The following is a 22,779-nucleotide window of genomic DNA, read 5'->3' on the forward strand; positions in this document are numbered from 1 at the left end:
GCTTAGTATTAGCACTAATAAGCCCTGTCTATTATACTGTTCTCTATTCTACTTATTCAGGGCACACAAAAAGCAGATAGAGGAATTTCATTAAAAGGCCCAAATTAAACCTTCTACTTTGCCTGTACTGCTTTCACTGCTTTACCTTGCAAATGGAACAGACCAAGCATACACAATTGTCCATCTGCACATTGTAGGTGTAAGTAATAGCAAACAGTTTTTTTTAATTTGAGTCCGCAGACTGATTTTATTCTTACCGTAAGGCTACTTGTTGTACAATACTGCTTGTTCTGTTTGAGGGTTTGTTTTTCATTTGTTTGTTGATTCTTTGTTTTGTTTCTAAAGCAAAACACATTTAAATTCATCTTTAGATATCAAAATCCTGTTTATATCTGGACAACTACAGCTCCTATTAGACACTAGCTATGTTTGCTCATTCCTGTTGCACAGTGAATTCAATCTTCAATTCCATTCAGTCCTGACTTTCCTTGTCAACAAGAACAAAAATGGTGATTTTGGTTTTGTGACCTACATCCTTGTCCCCAGGGTTCTGACTCCATCAGAAAGTCAGCAGTTGGTTGCCAAGAGAGCACAGCAGCTTTGTCGCAATCCCGTGGCACACATCAACACACACGTACGTATGCCAAACGTTCGTGCTCTGCAGGGAGGATACTCTCCTTCCTACCTTTGTGAGGATGGTCTTGCCATAGTTCTTGGTGCTGGTTAAGCCGCTGTTCAGATAGATGTCCTTCTTTGCAGTTTGACTATAATAAGCTACAAAAGTGAGGAAACAAATACAAGTTGACAAACATTTTTCTTGGGTTTCAGGGGGTTTTGGGGAGAGGGGGATACTTGTTTGGGGAAATGAACAGCTTTATTGTTCTCACAGGCTCACCAGTGAGACCATGCCTCTTGCCAGTTTTTGGAGTGGGGAACCTTTCAAGCACAGCACAAACAGCTCATGTACTGCAGTAAAGGGGAAATATAAAAAATTTCTAAGACAACAGTATCTGCCATTCCAGAACTGCTGCAAGATGCACTGACACAAAGCAGCCCTTAGTCTAGGGTTTGTTCTAGCCAGTTTGTTCACACTAGATATCTTAGTGAGTTTCATCCTTCCCTCCTTTCTTCTTCCACCTCCAGTCAAGAAAACAGCCATCTATTCTACCCCAAAAACAACGGCTAGAGTCTAGGCAAATAACACATCACGCGCCATGAAAGTTGGAGAAGAGGATTAAACACAAATAACACAAACTAGCTTTCAACCCACAACTGGGATGGAAGAAAAAGAAGCCTTGCCTTTAGGACAAATGCCACCATGGCTGTTAGGTCTGGGAGAGCCAACATAAGCCAATCCAAGTGTTCCCATGTCAAAATCTTGATACGTGAAGAGATGAGCAAGGCACACGTGAGCTGCTTTCTCAGCAATATCAAAGCTAAATTGCTTTAAAGAGAAAAAAAAAAAAGTCTTTGTAAGACACTTTATGGTACATATTAAAAGTCTATAGATAAGATCATTTATCTGACAAGCCAGAGAAGCACCTTCTAGATCTGGTTAAGTCAGAAAAAATCAGCTGTTTAGCTCTCCTACAGAGCTGTAGAAAATTAAATTAATACCCAAGTACACTGCATGCATTCATTTACATAACTTGTCTATTCATTTCCCCTTTTCACAGAGAGGGGAAAACCAAGTACAATAATTTGATGAAGGTCACAAGGCAGCCAGTCTCAGGGCCAGACATATCAGGATTGCCTTTCTGACTCAGGCCACGCATTAATAACAGTAATTGGTGCATGCTCTATAATTATGCAACAGAGCCCTTTATCCTGGGCTACAGGGCACATCAGCTAGTTCGACTTTGTGCAACATCTACACATCATGTGAAGGAAGTAGACTAGTTTCATCTGTTACTACAGAGCAGCTGTATGAATGAGTAATTCTCTGTAAGGGGCACAATTTTTCAAGGGTTACAACCTACCTCTAGCAGCATTTTCACATCCCAGGCATCTTTCTTATCATCTGGGTAACTTCTTGCCATATTATAATGCTTTTCTCCAGTTTTTACAGGCTCATTGTGGATGATAATCTACATTTCAAAAAGGGCAACAACAATGTAGAAGAATTTTGGTCAATTTTATAGCTACAGAAAAGCTTTCAATGTAATCTTAAATGTCTCAATAGATCTGCAAAGAGAAAAATTCAGACTCAGATGCTTCTAATGTTAACTTTTCAGCCTCTGCTAGTTAAGATACACCAACTACATCATAAGGAACTACACCACCACTGTTACACAGCAACATCAACAGTTTTCACTGTAACATTCTGCTTTAGAATGCATGTTACTCTATCAGAAAAACCAAATACAACCAGGATTTACATCTAGTATAAACAACCCCAAAGCATTTCAGTTCTAGCTAACCAAAATGTATTTTAATGGATTGCTACTTTCTCAGTAACCTAGAATTAGTGCATCATGTTCTTTCCTGCTCCCCGCCCAATTAACTCTCCTTCCTTGTTCCTGCAGACCTTTTCCCAGTAAATGGGCATCTAGCTAGTACCATTAGTCCCTGTGTTCCACATCACAGCTCTTGCAGTACTCTAAGCTGATAGATTCCTCTTCTTTTTAATGCCCTTTTCCAGATTTCTGTGCACTAACTTTCAGAAGCCATCATATAAATTGAAGTCACTGTCTCCCTTGTCCATCCTACACCAGTCTCCTCACCATCATGATTTGATGTCTAAGGGAGTCATTAAAGCTCTTCAGGCAGGATTTGTGTTTTTTCATATGCGTTTGAGGCCCACTCAGGCTTTGTAAGCTAAGCACTAGCCATATACACAAACATTATATACGTATATAAGAGTATGTCTGACAAAAACAAGAATTGCTCATATTCAGGAAAAAAAAATCACCTTTGAATTGAGATTAATATGGGAAGATTCTACCTGAAAACTCTAACAATGCAAGGAACTGAAAATGGGCACGCTGTATCAGATCGCTAACACCACCACTGGAAAGATGCTATTTCAGAGTGCTCCTGGCTAGAGTTAATAATGTAGGGTTTGATTATTCTAGCTCTAATCCAGATAAAATAATCAGAAACCCTGACATCTAAACCATGCTCTTATCCTCTAAATTGGAAACCCTTTGCATAGTTCTGTGAATACCTGCTCTATCTGTATGCCGTACCCATTGAAGGCTCCATTGTCCCAGGAAGTATTTCGGTAGATGTCATCTACTCTGTCTATCAATTCAATCTATGTAGAAAAGAAAAACAAGCTATTTAGTTTGGGGCTTTCATGCAATAAAGTTCAAGAAACTCAGAGAAGTTGCAACATACTTATCTAGAAACACTCACTTCAAATTAAAATTGAACCTCATATAACAGACATACTCATTGATCCAAAAACAACAGTACTTGGATCCAGAGAGTATTATCAAATATCCTTGAAGATTTTCCATCATAAAAAAGCAGTACACTTTCTCATTTACCACTTTCGTTTGTGTAGTGGAAGAGCAATAACCTTAAGAACAAGACATCTTGGGAAACGCTTTGTGCATATACTAGTTTTCCAGGTTTGAGGGGAAGGGCAGAGGAGGGAGATATTTTTACCGCTTTGTTTTAGCATGATGCTGAACTAGTTTAACTGACCCCTGAGGCTTGCTTCCCTCTCCCAGCCAAAAACCTATTATTTTCCTCATGTTTCAAGCACAAGGTTCTAGAAAGTCTCTCATCAGTGCTATCAATACCTCCTTTTTCAAGCTCTTCTCATGTTCTTAAAAACCACCTTCTACTAAATATAAACTATCAAACTTCATCAGAATGAGAAGTGACATTCAGAGCCACTCAGTAATAATTTATGTTTTAGTTTTCCAATCACTGTATTGTTAACAGTATATATCTACCCAGGAAACACAACAGTAGAGTAGCCTCAGCATGTCAGATGCTGAGATAATAGCATCTCTGCAAACACAGGGAATTGAGGCTCCAAACGTAAACATTTTGGGGGACAGAAAGGTCAAAAAGCCAGCAAAGGTGGAAGAGAGTGATTAGCATTTCAAAGATTCAGGCTCAGTGATTTCATTCATTTTTGTCTCCAGTCCCCAAACCAATACTCTCCACTTGTGCTGAAAGGCTGTGGGCAGGCATTGTATTTCACAAAAACTTGTCAGGTAGATAACCGTATTGTACTGGTTTGGGCTGGGTTACTTGGTAACCAGTACATGTGATGGAACCCGGCTTTCCTGAAGATGGCTAAACAGCTGCCTGCTGATAGGAAGCAGTGAATTAATTCCTTATTTTGCTTTGTGTGCGTAGCTTTGCTTTACCTACTAAACTGTTTTTATCTCAACCCACAAGTTGTCTCACCTTTACCCTTCCGATCTCTCCCCATCGCATTAGGGAGGAGTGAGCAAGTGGCTGGGTGGGGCTGAGCTGCCTGCAGGGGTTAACCCACAACACCCACGTACAACCAAACGAATTGTTTGGTGCACCTGCTTCTAATTTTGTTGTTCTGATCAGAGGATCCTGGAAGAATTTGGGGGGGGGGGGGGGGGGAAATCTATACAAGTTGCTTTTGCCTCTCATATAAGCTCCAAACATGCTTGAGCTTTAAAGATACTTGGATTGCTTATAGTAGATTTCAAAAGCCAGGAGATTCTGAAGTTCTGACTGGAAAAAGAAAGTTTCTTAAGCAGAAAATAGTATAGCCACAAGAAGTATGTGAAGGGAAGGGATTTGTTTATAAGTGAAACTTGAAAACTATTTAACTACAGTATCACCATTATAAAATACTTTGAAAGCATGATTTAGCACTTTCCCAGGTAAAAAACACACACAGTCAGGAGATGTAAATACATTATGTTGTACAAAAGTGGTATAAGCTGTATGTTTTAACTACTGTATCACTATTTTTCCTGCACTTATTCCAGCAAATTGTAACAGAGTATATTCACTTACCAAATAGTTTATAGTGGTACTCTCTTCCCCACGGCCCATATATTTGAAAAAACGATGATCTGCCACTACCAACATCTTGCATGTGTTTTTGGAGCTCTCTGGAATGGTTCTTTTCTTCCGATGGATGTTTGCTAACATGAACATTTTAAGTACAATTAAATAAACACTCAGTAAAATTTTCACTGCTGTGTCTATTACCCTTATTTAAGACATGAATGTGAGTTTAGGTGGGTTTTTGAGGGGAGGATGGGGATGTTTAGTTTTGGGTGTTGGATTTTTTTTTTAATAACTATTCTTAAATTTTGTCTTCATAACAGTCCTCAAACTTGTTGTAAGGGAAGGAATGTATAGTAGTGAAATTGAGTTATTCAACAGATTTACCTGTAGATCTTTTATGGTCATCACCTCAGCCTTAACACCTCTCCTCCTCCTGTTCCTAGTCATTAACCCAACCTCTGATGACACAGCAGAAGACAGAGAAAAGAGGGACCGAAAACTCTCAAAAAACCATCATAGCTCAAGACGGATTCTTTGAGTGACCACGGAGGCCAAACAGGTCCTGCTGCCCAGCACACAGAAGTAGAATTGTTCTAATGTTCACCTTAGAAAGCACACCTACATTGCTGCCAGCTATCCCCACAAACACTGCTCAGACCTGATGAAATAGCTTCCTCTCCTTAGCCTACACTTTGGTAGGGCCAAACAGCCTTTCAACAAGACAGGAAGAAACATGCCCTGAGTGACAGTTTCTTCCTTTCATCAGTTGTTGGGGCTTTTTTGGATGGGGAGCAGGCATGAGGAAGAGTGTTGCTTTTCCCTCCTGCCAATGAATTTAAAGAGCTAATAGTTAAACTAGAAGCAGCGACACAAATTACTGCCCAGGTTCTGATTTTACTTGCTGACACAGCCGGAATTCAAGCATTTGTTTCAAAGACACTGCTCTCCCAAGGTACAGACACTCACCTTCATTTTGCTTCTTGACTTCCAGTCCTTTTGGCAACAGTTCTTCTTCGTTTAGCTTTAAATAACCACACACTTTGGGGGACTGCAATCTTGAGAAATCTTTAATATCTTCAGATCTGTAGACCAGCAGTCTTTCATCTTGCACATTATCTACAAATCTCCACAGTGGCTGACAGCACAAGAAAAACAGAAATGCAATTAGTTAGAAACACAGTGAATGCAAAGACTAAATCTATATAAGTAAAAAATTTTATGTACCTACCATCAAATCTCCACAGCCTTATGCATACACACACAAACGCACTGGACTACAATAATTTCACGCACAGCAACAAGTCTACTGATAAAATGATATCCCCAAGAAAGCCAACAGAATTCAACTCTTATGCTACACAGGCACCCAAAAGTCTAAGAACATCTCAACAGAGCAGTGGCAGCCACCTGATACAGCTGCAGAAGAGACAAAATTTTTCTTCCCCTCCAGAATATGAGCAAGCTGAGGAGGCATCTCAGGCTCCTTCACTTCCCCGATAACAGTATGGAGACTGGCACAGCCAGGGAGGAGATGCTTAAACTGTGCTAACAAATGAGCTGACCAGAAGTACAGGAGCTGGCACATAACACAGAATATCTAAGTGCACAGCAGAAGGTAGGCTCTCCAATATTCAACAGCTACCCAAGTCACTCATAAGCATGAAAATTTCTCCAAAACCAAAGAAAACAAGAAAACTATGAAATCCCCATAAAACACTTCCATAGCAGATGCATACTAACCATCTTTTTTCTTTACCAACACATTCCTATTATTATCTGTACATAACAGCTGCAGCAACACCACCAAATACAACACAGACAGGGCCTGTTCTCTGGGCAGAGCCAAGTAGCATAGACTGCCCACATCCACAATGCAGAGCACCTGGGTCTGGGTCTCCTCTGGCCCTTAGGCAGTGCTCTTTCAACTTCAGACAACCATCATTTAGCATACCATGCTTTGGGTTCACAGCAAAAGGGTCCTGAAATGTGAAGGCTGTGCCAGCTCAGCAGCCACGTGTCTGCAGCACAGAACTGAGGGCACATGTTTTGCACCCTAGGGCAAGGTGTGAAGGCACCAGGGTTTATACAAAGGTCTGCAGCCTTTCCAAACGGTACAGGAGGACCATGAAAGCAAAGGTAGGCAATGGCAGAGCAGCTTTGTCCATGCTGCCTTTTGGGAATGGTCTCTGGCACACACCATCTCGGACTGCACATGGGTATCATCTCATCCAGGGCTGGTTAGGGGCTGAAGCTGACCCAGGGATGCTAACAGCTAGGCAGCGTGGGCAAGCCGGAGCCTCCACACCACTGCCTGCCTTTATTTATCTGTACAGACACAGCCAGTGAGGAGCAAGGGAGTTCGCTGCATGGAGAACCAAGATGTGCTTACATTACTCTGAACCACAAACACAAAAATACTTTAAATCACAAACAGCTATATGCTCCTAATGTAAAACACAAGTACAGTGGTTTGGGTATTCTAATCACATTTTCATACTTTAACATGACTGGATTTCCCAGGTTTACCCATAATTCTGCATATCCTTGGGTTTGGAGACAATTACAATATCCATATAACACTCAGCCATAATTACTGTTATTCAGCCATTCTAATACAGCTTGTGTCTGGGAATATACTGCACTGAACAACTCATTAGGACAGTCTCTAATTATATATTTGTTGAATATGTTTTTTAAACCAATAGTTTAAAATAACACAAGCAATGAAAATGGTAAAAAAACAAAACAAGGGAGCAGGAAAAAAATACCAGATTTTCAAATAAAGCTCTAAGAATGGGAAAAATTCCAAGACATAACAAAGCCAAATTTTTAGAAAGCTTAACAGACCTCGACTCGGCTCAGAAGGCTGCACAGTTTGTTATTCTAAAGGACGTGATCACCACTAATTACTAACATTATCCATTTCTGTTTCTAAAACCCTTTCCTGTTAAAACATACCTTCTCCCTGATGTATCCAAAACATGCAAATGTCAGAGAATGTCACTCACTAATAACACTCAACACTTGCAAAAGTCAAATTGGTTTCACATTTCTCTCCCTCCTCACCCCAAAACAAACACCACCACTAAGTCTATTTTGAGCTTCAGAGGTGTCAATGTGACTAACTAAAAACACCCACAGTAAAAACAGATGATTGTTTGAATTTAGCTTTCAACAGTAAAGCATACCTCAATATTGTATTCTTCTCCATCAGTATTGATTCTCACTGTAAAATCTTCATCCCCAATATGTGCCACAACCTTGGAATTATGCTCTCCTTTAACATAAGCAAGGAAAAAATAAATTAATTCAGCTCTACTTGCGCGCACTCCTGCACAGACACACTGCTTGCTGGATTTTTTAATTGTTTCTAAACTTCATGCCAAATTACCGTTCTCAGTCTCTGAAGAACACTGTACTGTCCAGTTTAAATGAAAAAGAAGAAATGAACCAGCACTCCTCCCAGTCTTAACTTCCCAATGGTCATTGCTGCCAAGACTCAGATTTAACTGATAATTTTGCAGAAAGTGTTGAGGTGGCTCTGGCAATTAGTAATGGGACACAGAATATTTCTGCCAACAAAAGCAGCTTGCATCTTACTACTACCACACAGCAGTTTCACGGCGTCAGCCTGCATTCCAGTGGAAAAGACTTTTACTACATCACATAAGCAACAGAAAAATCAAAACAACTTAGCGGAAGCATTAGTGCTGGACTAAAGTGGAGCAAGATACTCTTTCTTTACAGAAAGGTAACCTGCAAAGAACCATCTTGAAGTCTTTTAATACAACAATCTGGGCAACACTGCATCACCACTACCTGGGCTTTGTGTTCTAGGACAAGAAACATTCAAGGCCTACATTCCAGTTGGAATTAAAGCTACCATCATCATTTAAAAAAAAAAAAATAATCACAAGCTGCTGATGGAGTAAATTATACCTTTGTGTTCTGCCAAACTAAACAGAAGAGTCATATCTTAGAACCTTGGTGCAACAGCTCAAAAAAACCCCACCACCCACCAAACCTAAAAAAAAAAAATAATCCCCAAACCCACCACAAAAACAAAACCAGAAAACCCAAGGGGCATAAGAATTAAGTTTACTTGTTCATCCTAAACATATCTGATGAAAATATGGCCAATACACCATTTACTTTGGCCAAGAGACTTGTGCAAAGCTGTGCTTTCTCAGCACTGACACACAGTCTAGCCCATACTAACCAACGACATGTCCAGTGAAAAAGTCTTGCCATTGAACACGATACTCCTTTTCCTTGCCTTCACCATCCACAATTAATGCTTGAAATTTTTCTGAAAAGTGTTCAGCAGTTGCAGTTAAGTATAATTTAAAGTGCCTGTAAAAGAATTTACTTCCATTTATTTTTAAGCAAAGTATACACATAACATACATGCAGTCTCGATTTTACTGAGGGTCCAAAAGAAATTAGAAAGCATTAATTCTGATAAGCAGGCTACAAAAACATATACTGTATAATTCATAACTGTAAATAACTCATAACTGTAAATATGTTTAAAGAGTCAAAGGTGCTTAAATAAAAAATAAAAAATAAACCCCAAAATCCAAAACAGTCATGGTTTGCTCATGATGCACTTTCTCCATTTGCAGTCAAGCAAAACCAGTTACTGGTAATTATTTAAAGAAAGTCAGACCTAGAAATTTGTTCATCTCTTTTAAATTAAATTATCTTAAAGTTTTTATTTTCTGAAATAGTACAGTCAGAAGACCATACACAGAAATCTGAACTCTGTAGATTTTTATGATATATTATCACAAAAACTAAAGGCTATCCCAAGAAGTAAGTAGAGAACCTTCTCTGGAAGACGCCTCATGAGCTCCTGGTTTATGTGGGCTTTGGGTCAAAGATTTTTGGTACGCCCCTCTGCAATTATTCTGTAATTATCACTGGCAGTATTACAACCTCTCCATAAAGTCAGGGTGCACAAGGCAGTGCAAAGCAAGGGCAGTCAGACATTTGATCCCATTAACCGTTTAAACTTGGTACTTAAAAATTACCCCCTCCAAACATTTAGAGATTCCAAAAAGTATGCATAACTTGCACGACAGTTGTAGCTGCAGATGACAGATGGGGGAAAGCACATGAGAACACAGTAGACAAAGATATCAGATGAACAAAGTCAACCTACACTTGTTATACAAAACATTATTCTCACCCTGCTGCCCCAATTTAGATTCACAATTTCGGTACTCAAATACCTGTAAGGCACTTTTCTGACACTCTACCTCTTCTTCCCCTTTCACCTGTGCTTCTATTTCCTATCTTATAAAAAAGATTAAAAGAAGTGTTTTATTGAATGGGAAATTTACACTCAGAATGAAGATGATTAAACCTTCATGAAAAAAAAAAATACAGTAAATCTTCTGGGCAACACACCACACGCACTCCCCAGATTGAAGGCAGCGCTTCTCAAGAACCAGAGGACAATCAAGAAGTATGACTATATTGCCAGAGGAGGTATAAGTGGGATCCAACCCAATCAGTGGAGGTAATCCACATGAAACTAAAGCTAAGAACAATGCAAAAGAAATCTTAAATCACAGCCACTTCAGCAGACAGAGTAATGCAACGCAACTTACTCTTCTCTTTCCTCTGAGCCTGTCTGAAGTCATGTAATCATGCAGATCATTAACTCAGAAGAACTGGCCAGTCATGACAGAAAGCACAATAACTATTTCTGGGTTTGGAACTGCTCATTATTCTTCACAAACTCAAGGAAAATGTGATGTTATTTCATCGCTGATGATTTAATTACCTTCGCAGGGCTGAAAAACTTAAGAGCCTCTCTACGTGTGTCTCAGGCTGGAGGTCCCTCTTCTTCAGTGAGTGTTGCTGGATGCTAGACTGAGAAAGGATGTCATAGTCTGAAAGCATGGACTCAACTGTGTCTGGAAGAGCAACAAGGAAAGTTTTAGTTTCAAGAGACTCTCTTTCACAAACACACACATAAACCAGAAAAACTTAAGAGCCTCCCATTTCAACAGCAAGATCACAGTTTGCTCTAATTTTAGGATAACTTTGTACATTTCTGTAAAGGTGCATTTTGCATAGGCAAGAAGAAATCAGTGTGAGACATGATGCGATCTGAGAGAGGCAAACAAGGAATTCAGTTCACTTACAGCAATTTTTGAGCAACAATCCCATTATTTGTACTGCCACAGCTGTGCAGAGCTAATGCCCTCTGTGGCTGTCCCTGGAAACTAAATGGTGGAGAACATCCCCGTTTCTCTGGAGTGAAGCACTCTCCTCACCTGCTGAATCCCATCCAAGTCTAAGGAAGAAAATAATTTAACCCAGGAAACTTCTGCCAAATACACTGCCGATCAAGACTGCATTTATTACCTTTCCATCCAACAGTAGCCAGAAAACAGATGTCTGCGTAGCATAATCAATCAGAAGTAACTAACGAGGCACCTCGGTTTTCTAATACCTTACCACCACGCAAAACTCTCTTGATTTCCCTACTCAGAACATGAAAACTTATTCAGAGGAGGAAGACCAAGGGCCTGAACCCCTATGGGAAGCAGAACACAAATTACAAATTCAGGTCAATATTCTGCAGATGCTTCCACCTTTAACAAGTGCACAATGCCAGCTGCCAACGGTGTTTGACTCTTGCTGATACAGCCTCCTGCTGCTTTGTAAGGCATCCCTTCGCCAGGAGCACCCACCCGCACTCCTCCTCTCTGGAGCACCTACCACCCAGCAAGACACCTGACAACCACCTTCACTTTCACCAGCACTGATTAATTTGCTGTTTACAGTCTTTAAAGGCCCTCATTCCCACATGACCGTCTTTTTTCTCTGCCAGAGGCATGCACTCTTTCCACTGTACCAAATGAGTCGTCAGCTGTTTTACAAGAGGTAGAAGGGCTCATCCAGTCACTATTAAAAAAATTCCAATTTTTTTCCCCTCCATTTCCAGTTGTGCTTCTAAACCACACATGATAGCTACCAAAGTGGGGTTTTATTAACAAAGATGGCCCTCCACTTCTTCAGAGCCCCTAATCACTAGCTTACACCACTCGGCCAAGCAACCGAGTTTTTTGTTTTATTGGACTTTTAAGTAAGCAGCACCACTAGTAAGCTGTGTTTTACTGGCTCTTGTGTAACAAGCCAAGATTGCCAACTTGAAATCTAGACTGGAGAGCTCCTGAAATAATTGATTTTTTTTTTTAGGCCTGACACTCAGTACCACCATTTATCCCCAAATACATGCCTCTAAAGCCTAAGAAAGCCTCTAAGAATGGGCACGCTATTTGGGCCAAGGCAAGCACCGCGCTTTTTCTTTTGCAAGGGGGCAGGTGGGGAGAGTTAACCACTAGTGCATGGGCACACACGTGCTTGTGTACGCTGGAAGTGAGGGAGCTGCAGAAACAAAGATGACCCTTACAGCCCTCTTGGCCCTGCACCGGACCTACTAGCAAAGTGATGGCTTAGCAGCAGAAGCCACCAAGCAGTGGCTCCCAGGTTTCGCCCTCCCCAGCTGCCCCTCCCCTGCTGTTGAGCAACACAGGAAAGGCAGTGCAGTTGCAATTTCCTGATTTCTGTTTACAACCTACAGGTCGAGAGCACCTGCAATCGATTACTGTGCGTTTCGGGTTATCTGCAAAGGCAAGTTTCCACCACCTTCCTTTGTGTTGTGTTTTTTTTCCCCTTGTGCACCCAGTTGCCAGACAGCACCTTCATCATCAGCTTGCCACATGCTGCAGAGCTGGTTCTCTAGAGCCGTGCAGTGAGCAAATACTTAAAAAAACCCAAACCATCTCTTTTCTTTAAAACACCCATTATAATTCATTGTTTATGGCCTGGCATCTGCCCTCATCCAGAACCACCTGGGAGGAGGGTAGGGACAGGCAGGGAAATCAATTCTGAAAAAAACTCAAACTGTCTAGTCCTAAATTCTTTTAATTAAACCTGAGATTCTTTCAACACACTCAGCTAGAGCAGACCCCTCAATGAAAATGAATGTTGATACACAGGATACCAAACGTTGGTTTGTGATACAGAGCAAGCGTGTGGTATGTGGGCCATGAAGCAAGAGAGGTGTGGTACCACCGCTGCGCTGCTCCGGGACTTGCCAAGCACAAGGTCTGCCTGAGAGCCGCAACCCCAGCTGCAAAACACTACTCCTGCCCGCTTCCACCTCTGCCTGCAAAGTACAGCCCAGAACCAGGGGAAGGTCAGGCCAAAGAGCAAGATGCAGCTGTCACTACGGCCAGACAAAATGTCTCTGTTTCATGGCAAGAGAACTGAGAAGTCTGCTAAAGAAATTAGCTTTTTTTATTTGGTAGGCAAGGAGAACTCCAGAAGTCTTGCTCCACCTCAACACACACAAACACCCTTCTGGAAATGCCTCACACAGACACAGGAAGGGTAGTAAGAACAAGACCTACAGAGCTGAAGATGAGTAAGATGATTGTGTTAAAGTAACAAATGAAACACAGGACACTCCTAGTTCCTGTAACCCTGAAACAAGAATATACTTGTTTGTATTTCCTCTTACTCTTCCTAAATTTGTTTGCTTTTAATTTTACTTGCAACATAACTACAGACTTATGCCATGCTGCTGCTAGATATAAATCTGTGAACTAATTCAGGTATTGGACATATGTGGAAAAAATATATTGGTAACACACTCAAACCAAAATTTTTCTGTAAAATTTTCATACTGTGAAAATTAATCCATGATCACGGCTTATTGAAAATAAAAGATGAAGTGTCATTATTTTAAACAAAATACAGAACTGTACAGAGTCCAACTGTACAGCAGCCTGTGGATGGGAGCCACAGCAAGCGCACATCTGACTGCTTCTTATTCAAGTTTAATAATCTTTCTGGATTCCTTCCTCATTATCTTCACTATGGTCCAAGAATCATTTCCCACGGGCTTCAACAGCACTGAGCTGACTCAGGTTTTCCCAAACCACTTTCCTGCGGTTACTTCCCTTCCAGCCCCTCCCAAATTTCTGCATTCCTCTCTTTTTGGAAAAGACACCTTAATTTCATCCTGATACCCTAAATAATAATATATTTATGATTGCCAGCCTTCACCTCATTGCACCTTCTCTCCTGGGGGCGGGGGGGGAACAACACATCCCAAGAACATACACATCTCGGGTTTGTAAGACAAACAGGGAAGGAACATTAGTGACAAAGACAATACCCCGAAGTTCTCAAGAAGAAATCCACACCAGTGACTTTTCCTCTGTCCCCAACTTTGAACTCACCACTTCCTTTTTTTCTTTCACCTCGTTTCAAGGCTAAAAGCCTACTGCCACTAGACTCTGCAACTTAACACAGGAAAGTATTTTTTAAATAAAGTATGGGCCAGTATGCATTGCAGCAGGCTACTCCGGCAGCAAAAAGCTCAAGAATGTGCTGGGCAACAGCCTAGGTCACTGAGTTGGAGGCCACTGCATATATTTCAAAAGAAGAGGTTTCTCTTCAAGTGCTGAGCTACCAATTCAAATACCAATGGCATCCTTCTCCAACCAGCTCAGCTTTCATAAGCAAAACAGTAAATTCCCATGATCTCATGCCCAATCTATTGCCCGGAAAGCAACAAGTAAATGTGGCAAGTCAGCCATTTCATAAGCATTCTTTTGCACTACATTATTTATAGAAAGGTTAGGCTTATCTAGAAGCATGAAGTTTTAACTCAGAAGATATAATTCATATTTTTTAAAACTCTCTTCACAATTATCCCATGACAGAAAAATGTCCCTACTTAAAACACAAGATCCAACAGTATTTTAAAAATAGTACTTTCAGAATTTAAAAATGACCACAAGAGCAGAGGGGTTTGCAGGGATGACCGCACTTATTTCTTCAACCACCCCAAAGGGAATAAAAGCAGAAATAAATCTCCTGTCAAAAGGCACTGGGATGGGATGACAAGCCTACAGACAGTAGTCCTAGAACAAGTACTGTAAACACACTCAGGGAGGATTTTGCAGTGTAACTGTTAAATCATTGGCTTCTCCAAGGCTGAAAAAAGGGCTCCAACCTATATTTTGTGTGGCACTCACTGACTACAACCCAGGTACTGATCTCAAACTGACTTCCAATGGGTATCAAACACCTATCCAAAGCTTGTGAGCAGCTAAGTAATAACATTTTCTCTGATTCAGCTGTGGAGTGAATGGTTGAAGGGCTCCATATTCTTTATTGTTACTATTTATTTTTTTATTCTCCAAATGATGCTCTTCTTCATACATTAAAGTATTTTAACTAAAGTAACCAAATACAGTCACTTCAAATGTAAGTCACAGCGTCAGTCAGAATTTGGACCAGGAAACAGAGACTGGAGTCTTTCCAACCTTAACCATATGAGCCAATGCAGGTCTCCATCACCCTACATAAAACAGCTGCCCTCGTGTTTGTGGTAACAGCCGGTTACTGGCTGCAACATTGTGGGATCGTTTGACTGGAGCACCATTCCAGGATCGTTTGACTGGAGCACCATTCCAGGGAGTGCTAGTGGAGACCAGTATATTCATATCTCAGCTGGGCACACAAATGGTCTTCACCAGGCAGGGGGTGATGCAGTCATGCCTAAATGTTTACGGGTACCTTCTCTTAACAGTTTACACTGCTGTTAGGAGACTGCTGATGAAGAGGACGCATTGAGAAGATCCATCTGTGGGAAAGCTGTTCCATAACAGCTCGTTACACATGCTGTTACATCTTTCTCCAGTACATCTGGAACAAAGCCATTGCTAAAGACAGAAAACAAAGCGAACTGAAACACTTATCCCCTGCAAAACAGCCCATGTTTTTAACAGTTTAGATAAATCACGTTTACTTGTTTCCACCAAAGAGTTGCTGCTGTTTTGCTTATCGAGTATACATGAACAGAAGAAATTGTGTGAGAAACGGGTTCAAAGCAAGAACCAAATGTGTATCAGCCTGTTTATAAACTGTAACAGGATAAAGGTTTACACTCTGTTTAAACACATTTCTACCTGTTAGTAAGAATGGCCAGCCACGTCAGCATTGCTGAATGTTTTAAAAGGCATGTTTTTGACTCGATCTCAACTGCACCAAACTTGCTAAACCACGTGAGAAAACAAGGTGCCCAAACTCAGTTAGTCACCAGCGCAGACAAAGCCTCGGGGTACGGTTGCACAGACCTCGCACTGGGAGGTAAGGCAGGCTGCGGATTTACCATCTACCAGCTACTCCACAGTATACTTTTCCTGCAGTTACACAAGGTAAACTACTCCCTACTTATCACACATTCAGAAGTTCCCACTGATGGATACCATGGAAAAGCTAACAACTTACTAAACACCCTTTTAGCTCATCTCAGGAAAAGCTTGTTCACATAGCTGCACCCTTATACTACTCCAAAGTTTCTTCCCCACAGTAAAATAGACATCTGTTTCTGGATAGTGCAAATATTTCCTTAAGGGTGTAAATTCTGTTTAGCAGAAGCCATACAGATAATTAAACTGCTATTTCTGGTGGTTTTGAATACCCCCAATGGCTCCAATGTGTTACCTCACACAGTTCCAACCCTGCAAATTTTCTCCTTCACTAAACAATCTTAAATAGGGACCAGTGAAGAACAAAATTTATTCTGTTGGATTTCCTTGATTTATTAACTCAGTCTGTCCTATTAGTAAAAGCAGAAAGCACTTTCAAAAAAAAAAAAAAAAAGCAATATCCTGCTCAAATAGACATTATAAAAAAATAAGGAAGCCCACTGAATTAACATCCTCAAAGTGAAACAAGGGCAATACAGCTGTCTCATCTTAAACCAGAACAGCATCATATGACTTGATGCTCAAAAACAACATATACCCCCAAAATCACATGCTTTCACATATCCTGCAGACAAGAACAGCCAAGTCACAGGATGTAGTGTTCTCTGGAAACAGATCATTTGTCTTGCTCTCCAAAAACTGTCAGCTACACTACTGTGCTTAGATACCACACCACAAAATCCTGCTGCATCACAAAATAAGTTTGAGTGGAGCTGATTCTAGGTTGAGACTAATTACTGTGTGGACTACACTTGTGAAATCAACCCTTTCTCCCTATCTGACTGCACCTCTTCTACTTGTGGATACAACTTTGGGCTCACTCAGACATGACCTTCCAAAATTCAAGGCACATCAACTGGTACTATGTGGCAGAACTTTATGATTTCAGTAACAACCTGAAAAGGTGAGAAAGGAAACCAAGGAATGCAAGAGATACCATGTTCTTGTTCAACACCTCAGTAATTACAGATCAACATCAGGTAGGTGGCAGCTATAGGTGCCTCCCTGCATAACAGGGCCCCCTTCCCTTCCCATGCCTCAGTCCATGTAGCTAGGTAGGTTAAAAATGCAAGTATCAAGGAGAAAAAAAAAAAAAAGTACAAATAACGCATATTAATGCATATTAAGAGCAGCACAGGAAGACAGGAATGGATATTGTGAACGAGATGCAGGGCATGAGTGATATAAATATGGGCAGTAATGTCACATACATCTGCAAGAACTAAAGCCATCAGGACGACCATCAGAACCATCGAGAGGGTTGCAGGATATTCCCAAAACAAGCAGGTTTGAGTGTGGCATATGAAATTTATAGAACATGACAGTAGGATGCACTGCTCTGTTACAGAAACCTGACTCTTGATCAACCTTTTATTACACACAGCAAAGGACTTCCCTTGATCAGTCTGGGAAACAGGCAAACTCTGACTCCTGCAGTTTATAAAAAAGCTGGGGGGGGGGGTGAAATCAACTTGTTTATAACAGAAGTTAAATATAAACTTCTACCTCAAAGATAAATCTCTACTGACTACTAAACACATAATTAAATCCTGGTGTAATGTTAGAGTGCAATCAGGAGAACTCTGCATCGAAGAGCTGGCTGGCTGCGCTTCCTCGCTCAGCCCTTCCAGCTATGGAGCAGAAAGCCATGTTGGGGCTTCTACACACACACAAAAAAATTCCAGAGTAGCAGAAGTGTGAAACTGAGATGAGTCACTGCTGCTATCAGGAATGAAGCTGTCCATTTTTACAGCAGGGGGAAAGGAAAACAAAACCACCCCAAATCTTAAATGCAAACAAGAATTTTACTTTTTGGCTGCTCAGAGGTCAGACCAAATTGGCACTACTGAAAAGCAAACTCACACTGAGCAGTTGATTATGTTCCCATTACAAAAATCTGGCAATAGTTAAGGGTAATTCTTAATAATTAGAATTTAATCTAGTGTTGACATTCTTCACTTTGTTGACTCTGAGTACTTCTCACAGAAATTACACTTTTATCACTTTTTTTTTGTCAGTTGGAAATGGAAACATTGACTGATTCACATGAACAAAACAAACCTGAGAAGTACATTAAAACTTTAATTTTAAGTACCTCCGCAGAATAGATTGCCAATCCATAACACAAAAACCACATTGTTAATTTGCATTCAATAAGGCCATATCTACGTGAAGCATTTGCTGTTTATATGGAGACAAAATGTACAGAAGACTGTATCTTTATCACTTAGCCTATAATACCACCTATGGAAACACTGCATCTACAAATTCCTGCAGTCATTTTCAAATAATCCCACAGCATCCTGGGCAGGTATCCCATCCAGCAACATACTGCTATTAGGCTGTGTGTTCTTGGATTCTCCTCCATGTGGTTCGTGGTGAGGTACACACCCAACCTTCAGTTTGTGCAGTCAAACTGCAAAACGAGCTCAATCCAAAACAGTCATCTTGCTTCAAAGGATATTAAATAGGCTAAGAAACAGTAACAAAAATGGCAGACTATGGTAGAGAAATTAGTCATTTGGCCCTTACCTTGCCTTAGTCTCCAACAGATGTTTCAGTCCAGAAGGACAAAGTTTAAACTTGCATAAGGATTTTCTCACTAATTATCTCACTGCACGCTCCTGACCCTGAGCTACACTTCCAACCCCTTAACTCTTTGACAGCCAGTTACATTCCTGGCCTTACAGACTTCCAGCATTTTGTCACACCAAGTGTGAAGTAGAACTCAAAACTGACTGCAAATTATTTTATGCTGCCCTCTGTACTGCTCAGCTCCTCCAGTTTATTCATCAACACCATTATTACTTCTTTTTTTTTCACTCAACTTGTAAATTCTAGTCTTTTGATGTGCATTACATAGGTTTGTACTGAACCACTTATAATGGGTCATTTCTTCAGCTCATGCAGTTCATTTTGAGTTCTGCATGGTATTTGAGCAGTGTGGAGAAAAAACAATTCAAACCCAGATTACCTGGCCCAGATTTTATTACTACAATATTGCAGGTAGGGAAAGACCACCAGTGAGTGATTCAAAGAGTATCATCAGCCCAGGATAGAAACAACTATCTTATTTCTTTCAGTTCCCTGCCTAGCTCGTGATAAAAAGATCTCATTCAGAACAGGTACCAGTAGAGTACAGTCTGTATTTTACATACAGACTCTATTCCGGGCAATCCTGGATACATGCTGCTTAGTGGCAGGGCACTACTAATAACACTGAGTTGGAAAACAGATTCAAGCAGATTCCTTAGATAGATTCAGTGATATATTCAACAGCTCTGAAGCTGGGTATTTGCACGGTTAATTCTTTTCAAGTACATTAAGCCCTGTTATCATTCAGGTATGTCTGAACTCAAAGACAAACAGCACTAATATTTAATAGTTATAAAAGGTTATATTCAGAGATAAATGACAACAGAAAGAAAAATTTTAAAAGAGTTGACATTAATTTTTCAGTGGCAAAACTATAACAGTCATTGTATTGACTAGTAGAGTCACACTTCTCCCAGAAATTAATTCCTGCTGTCAACATTATTAAAAAGAGCACCACTTCCAGATCATCTAAAGGCAACCAACTGAGGTGGATACCATCCTACCTTCATCCCTCACCTTAAGCACTACCACCCCCAAACACACAGGGCAGGTACTTGAACAGTCACACTCTGAACTAGTCCAGGGAGTGGACTCCACAAACAGAAAACACCCAAATGCAGACACTCTACCCCTTACTGGAAAAAAAAGTAATTAGCTTCCAGGCAGCTTAGCTCCATGAATGTGCTCACAGGAACGGGGAAGGGATCAGAAAGCTGAGGCCAGGATTGTGGCAGTCCCAATTTAGATCAGTTTAGACTGCTGGAGAACCACACCCTAAGATTACTTCAGCTGAAAAATGCTGGGAAATGACCCACGTCTTTTTATCTACTTATTCTGTTCTTTGTCAAATTCTATTTTTCACTGTATAGTCATTTTTTTCCTTCCTGAAAAAATGAACTTTTAGAGCAAGGAAGAAAGTTCTGAATAGAAATCACAAAATGGTAATCCCTGAAACTTCCTTAAAGATACTGCTCGCCAGAAATCTGATTTTGGTTCAAGCTGTGGCTAAATGGAGCTCTCAAAATAGCAAAGCTGAAGTTATTAGAAGGAAAAGATACTTCAGAAAAACAAGCTGTGTCTAAGATGAGGACAACAGAAATCCAGCAAAATATGAACATAAAACCACAGTAAAAAAGGCAAAGATACTTTAAAGAACAGCTTGTAAAAGGCATAAAGCTAATACCTGAAATAGCTTTTATATCATAAGAAATCACCCTGTTGAATAATCAAAGGGGCTTGTAAAAGAAGTAAGCTGCAAATACAACACCAAGAATGAATGCTAAAGGCCAATACCATAAAGTAAGAGAATAATTGACCATAGCATTCACTGAAGAGGAGACTAAAAAGATCCCCGAAAACTTGTCTTGATAGGATTAATCTAAGGATCTGCCTCCGAGACTCAAGAAAAGGGGCTTTAGAACAAGCCAAGAAAATGAGCAGTAAGTCAACAGGACATGAATGTATTAACCCAAGAGTTATAAAGCACTGAGAAAATTAACTGGCCAACTACTAATTGTGGTATGCAAGTTCCATGCCACTGGTCTTGCTGCAGGTGTCCTGAAAGGTGGTAAGTGCAGCACCAATTTCCACTCCAGGCATCATGAGGGGCCTAATCAACAAATACACTCAGTGTCCCTACCTGACAAACAGCTAATAACAACAAAGTGTGAATTACAAGACCTGTGGCTAAATAAAACACTAGCGAAACAGCACCTCATATACATTAGCATTATGAAAAAATGAAGTATGTGGATAAATGTAACAGTTAATGGAGCATACCTGGATTTTTCAAGCTCCCTCACACTATGCTTTTATATATTTAGTTTACTGAACGACAGAACAGACCATTTGATGAAATTGTCTGTGAATGTGTGAAATAACACAAGGAAAATAAATTCTCACTACATCTAAGCAGCAAAGTATTTCAGCATAGTTATTATCACTCAAAAATAAAAAATTAAAAAAGAAGAGATCTCGGAGTGACTATTAAAAAAAAAAAAAGGGCCAAAAAACTACTCAGAAAACAGAACCAAAAGTATTCATCACAATAAATCCATGGTACCTTTGTACCACAAATATTGCCTTGCAGTCCTGGTCATATATCTCAAATAAATAAAAATCCCCTACAAATAGAAAGTATATAGACAAAAGTAACAAAGACCGATAATGATTTTTTTCCCATACTAAGAATTATTATATAGACTAAGATTTTCCCACTCAAAAAAAAAGATTACAAACGAGACAAATTATATGGATCTGTAAGTCACTAAAGCTGTGAAGAAAATGAGTAATTCTTTCAATAATTCTTCCCATACTGACCATTTCTGACAACAGGAATGGTCATAATTTAGAAACAGAAGAAAGTTTTTCCTCCACGCAGTATTTCATAAAATTGAAGAACTCAGTCTGGGCATGGTGATAGAGGCCCAGAATACAAAAGCTATCAGATAAAGATTACACATATTCATAGCAGATGAATGGCAAGTCCTTTAGAAGGCATAAAAATCTGACAGCCCAAGATGCAACCTCAGTGTGAGGAGCTACCTGACCTGCCTGATGTTGAAAGGGCACACTGTGTTTGTTCTGTTTCTATTACACTTCCTGGAGCATCCACCACTGAACCCTGACCTTCCTGCAGTCACCAACTGCTGAGGTCTGTACAGAACCACAAGTCCACCTCAGGTGCAGGAGAGGTGGAGAGGCACAGCCTTGGATGCCTGTCAGGAAATCTGCCAAGAGATCTCAGCAAAGAAAGAGGACTTGAAGCAGTCACCACTGGCCACACCAGCTGGAGACAGGACATCTGACTGGGTAAGATATGACCACTGGCTCTTGCAAGAGCTCATCTGCTACTTCAGCTTTTGCTTATCGAACAGAAGTCTGCAACTTCTTCACTCTGAAGTTTAGATGCAAAACCAAGTTTATAGAAGTTAAAAAAAGCAACGGCTCTCCTCTGTATTAAGCCTTCTAGAAGTCACATTCAGCTCCAATAGCTTCAGGCTCTCTCTGCAACGGTGACTCTCCAGCCAGAATTATGAAGGGAAGCCATTTATATGATTATCCTGTCTTAACATAACGCAGACTCCTGTGAGCAAAAGTCTTTAGCAGACCTCGAGTGGGAAGACAAAGTGGTCTCATCACCCCCTGACTGAGAGCAGTGACCCCCAAACGCTGCCCATCACTGATACCTTCAGCTGAAGGGGGACGGCGACCACAGCGGGAGGGGCCGGGGCCCACGCTGTCCCCTGGGCCCCCTGCGCCGCGGGCGCTCCCCAGCGCACACCCACCCACCCACCCTGAGGCAGGCACGGGAGCAGGCCGCGGCCTTGCCCACCGCCACGGGCCGACCTTCAGGCGGGTGCTCAGCCAGGCCACCGCGTCCCCAGCTCCTTCCCGTGCCCCACAGCACCGGCCCTGCCCC

General features: G+C 40.8%; 1 protein-coding gene across 3 annotated transcripts in view; it reads right to left on the reverse strand.

Annotated features, from left to right (window-relative positions):
• ADAM17 (ADAM metallopeptidase domain 17) overlaps positions 1 to 22,779 on the reverse strand; it is a 37,994-nt gene that overhangs the window by 14,518 nt on the left and 697 nt on the right. For 2 of the 3 annotated variants that reach the window (XR_012622681.1, XM_074820039.1), the window contains exons 2-10: positions 10,748 to 10,880; positions 9,176 to 9,309; positions 8,145 to 8,233; positions 5,923 to 6,091; positions 4,960 to 5,090; positions 3,167 to 3,256; positions 1,980 to 2,087; positions 1,300 to 1,444; positions 686 to 774 (exon numbers count right to left, since the gene is read on the reverse strand). Coding sequence is in view for 2 of the 3 variants with exons in the window: in XM_074820039.1 (XP_074676140.1) it covers positions 686 to 774; positions 1,300 to 1,444; positions 1,980 to 2,087; positions 3,167 to 3,256; positions 4,960 to 5,090; positions 5,923 to 6,091; positions 8,145 to 8,233; positions 9,176 to 9,309; positions 10,748 to 10,880 (1,088 nt within the window). In the remaining variant the exon portion in view is untranslated. The remainder of the gene's footprint in view (positions 1 to 685; positions 775 to 1,299; positions 1,445 to 1,979; positions 2,088 to 3,166; positions 3,257 to 4,959; positions 5,091 to 5,922; positions 6,092 to 8,144; positions 8,234 to 9,175; positions 9,310 to 10,747; positions 10,881 to 22,779) is intronic. The other variant, XM_074820040.1, reaches the window with a different exon arrangement.

This window comes from Strix aluco, chromosome 3, assembly GCF_031877795.1.
Source record: "Strix aluco isolate bStrAlu1 chromosome 3, bStrAlu1.hap1, whole genome shotgun sequence".
Lineage (NCBI taxonomy): Eukaryota > Metazoa > Chordata > Aves > Strigiformes > Strigidae > Strix > Strix aluco.